Source organism: Alligator sinensis, unplaced genomic scaffold (genome assembly GCF_000455745.1).
Source record: "Alligator sinensis unplaced genomic scaffold, ASM45574v1 scaffold1667_1, whole genome shotgun sequence".
Taxonomy (NCBI): Eukaryota; Metazoa; Chordata; order Crocodylia; family Alligatoridae; genus Alligator; species Alligator sinensis.
Genome location: NW_005842504.1, coordinates 931,920 through 932,758, shown reverse-complemented (window position 1 = coordinate 932,758; position 839 = coordinate 931,920). Strand labels below are relative to the sequence as shown.

Sequence of the window (839 nt, the reverse complement as noted above, 5' to 3'; positions counted from 1 at the left end):
GGGTGCCCCCGCCGCACGTGGATACAGGGACGGGGCGGGAGCCAGTGGAGGGGGCGGAGCCACTGCTCTAGCCATGGGAAGGGGCTGGGGCCACAGGAGGCGGAGCCCCAGCAGGGGTGGGGCCAGGAAGAGCCACAGGAGAGAGCTCCAGCCCCTGGTTCGAGTCCTGGGGCGGGTATGGGGGGAGCTGACTCCCCCACCCTGGGGCCAGCGGGCAGGGGCTGACGGCATCCCCGGCCGGGCAGGGCGAAGTGGCTGACGGAGCCCAGCGAGGACGCGGAGGAGCTGTTCCGGATGGTCGGGGAGGTCTTCATCTACTGGTCCAAGTCCCACGTGAGTCTGGGGGGGGCACCAGGAACAGGCACCCGGCGGGGAAACCAGATTGGGGCAGGTCAGTGCTGCCCCAGCAAGGCCTGGGGGGGGGGCTCCATCGCGGCCCCGTCCCAGCCCCTCCCTCCCCCCCCACAGAACTTCAAGCGGGAGGAGCAGAACTTCGTGGTGCAGAACGAGATCAACAACATGTCCTTCCTGACGGCCGACAGCAAGAGCAAGATGTCCAAGGTGAACCCCAGCCCGGGAGACCTCCCTGGGGGGGTGAGCCGGCAGCCCCCGGGACGGCCCACGCGGGGCCTGGGCTGGGCCAGGAGCCACTGGCACGAGTGCGAATCGTGCCGGGACCACGGCCTTCTCAGAGCCTGGCAGAAGGACACGGACATCTCCCCCCATTTCTCCCCAGTCTCCACCGTCTCTGCCCCATTTCTCCCTCATCTCCCCCATCTCCTCTCACTTCTCCCCGCGTCTCCCCCATTTCTCCCCCTTATCTCTCCCTCGTCTCCCCC

At 68.8% G+C, this 839-nt stretch overlaps 1 protein-coding gene across 1 annotated transcript in view; it reads left to right on the top strand.

Moving 5' to 3' along the window:
- The window catches only part of RYR1 (ryanodine receptor 1), a 45,730-nt gene that overhangs the window by 29,436 nt on the left and 15,455 nt on the right, over positions 1-839 (top strand). Inside the window, 2 exon segments of the mRNA XM_025213073.1 lie at positions 246-333; positions 469-561. Of these exon segments, the coding sequence (XP_025068858.1) occupies positions 246-333; positions 469-561 (181 nt within the window).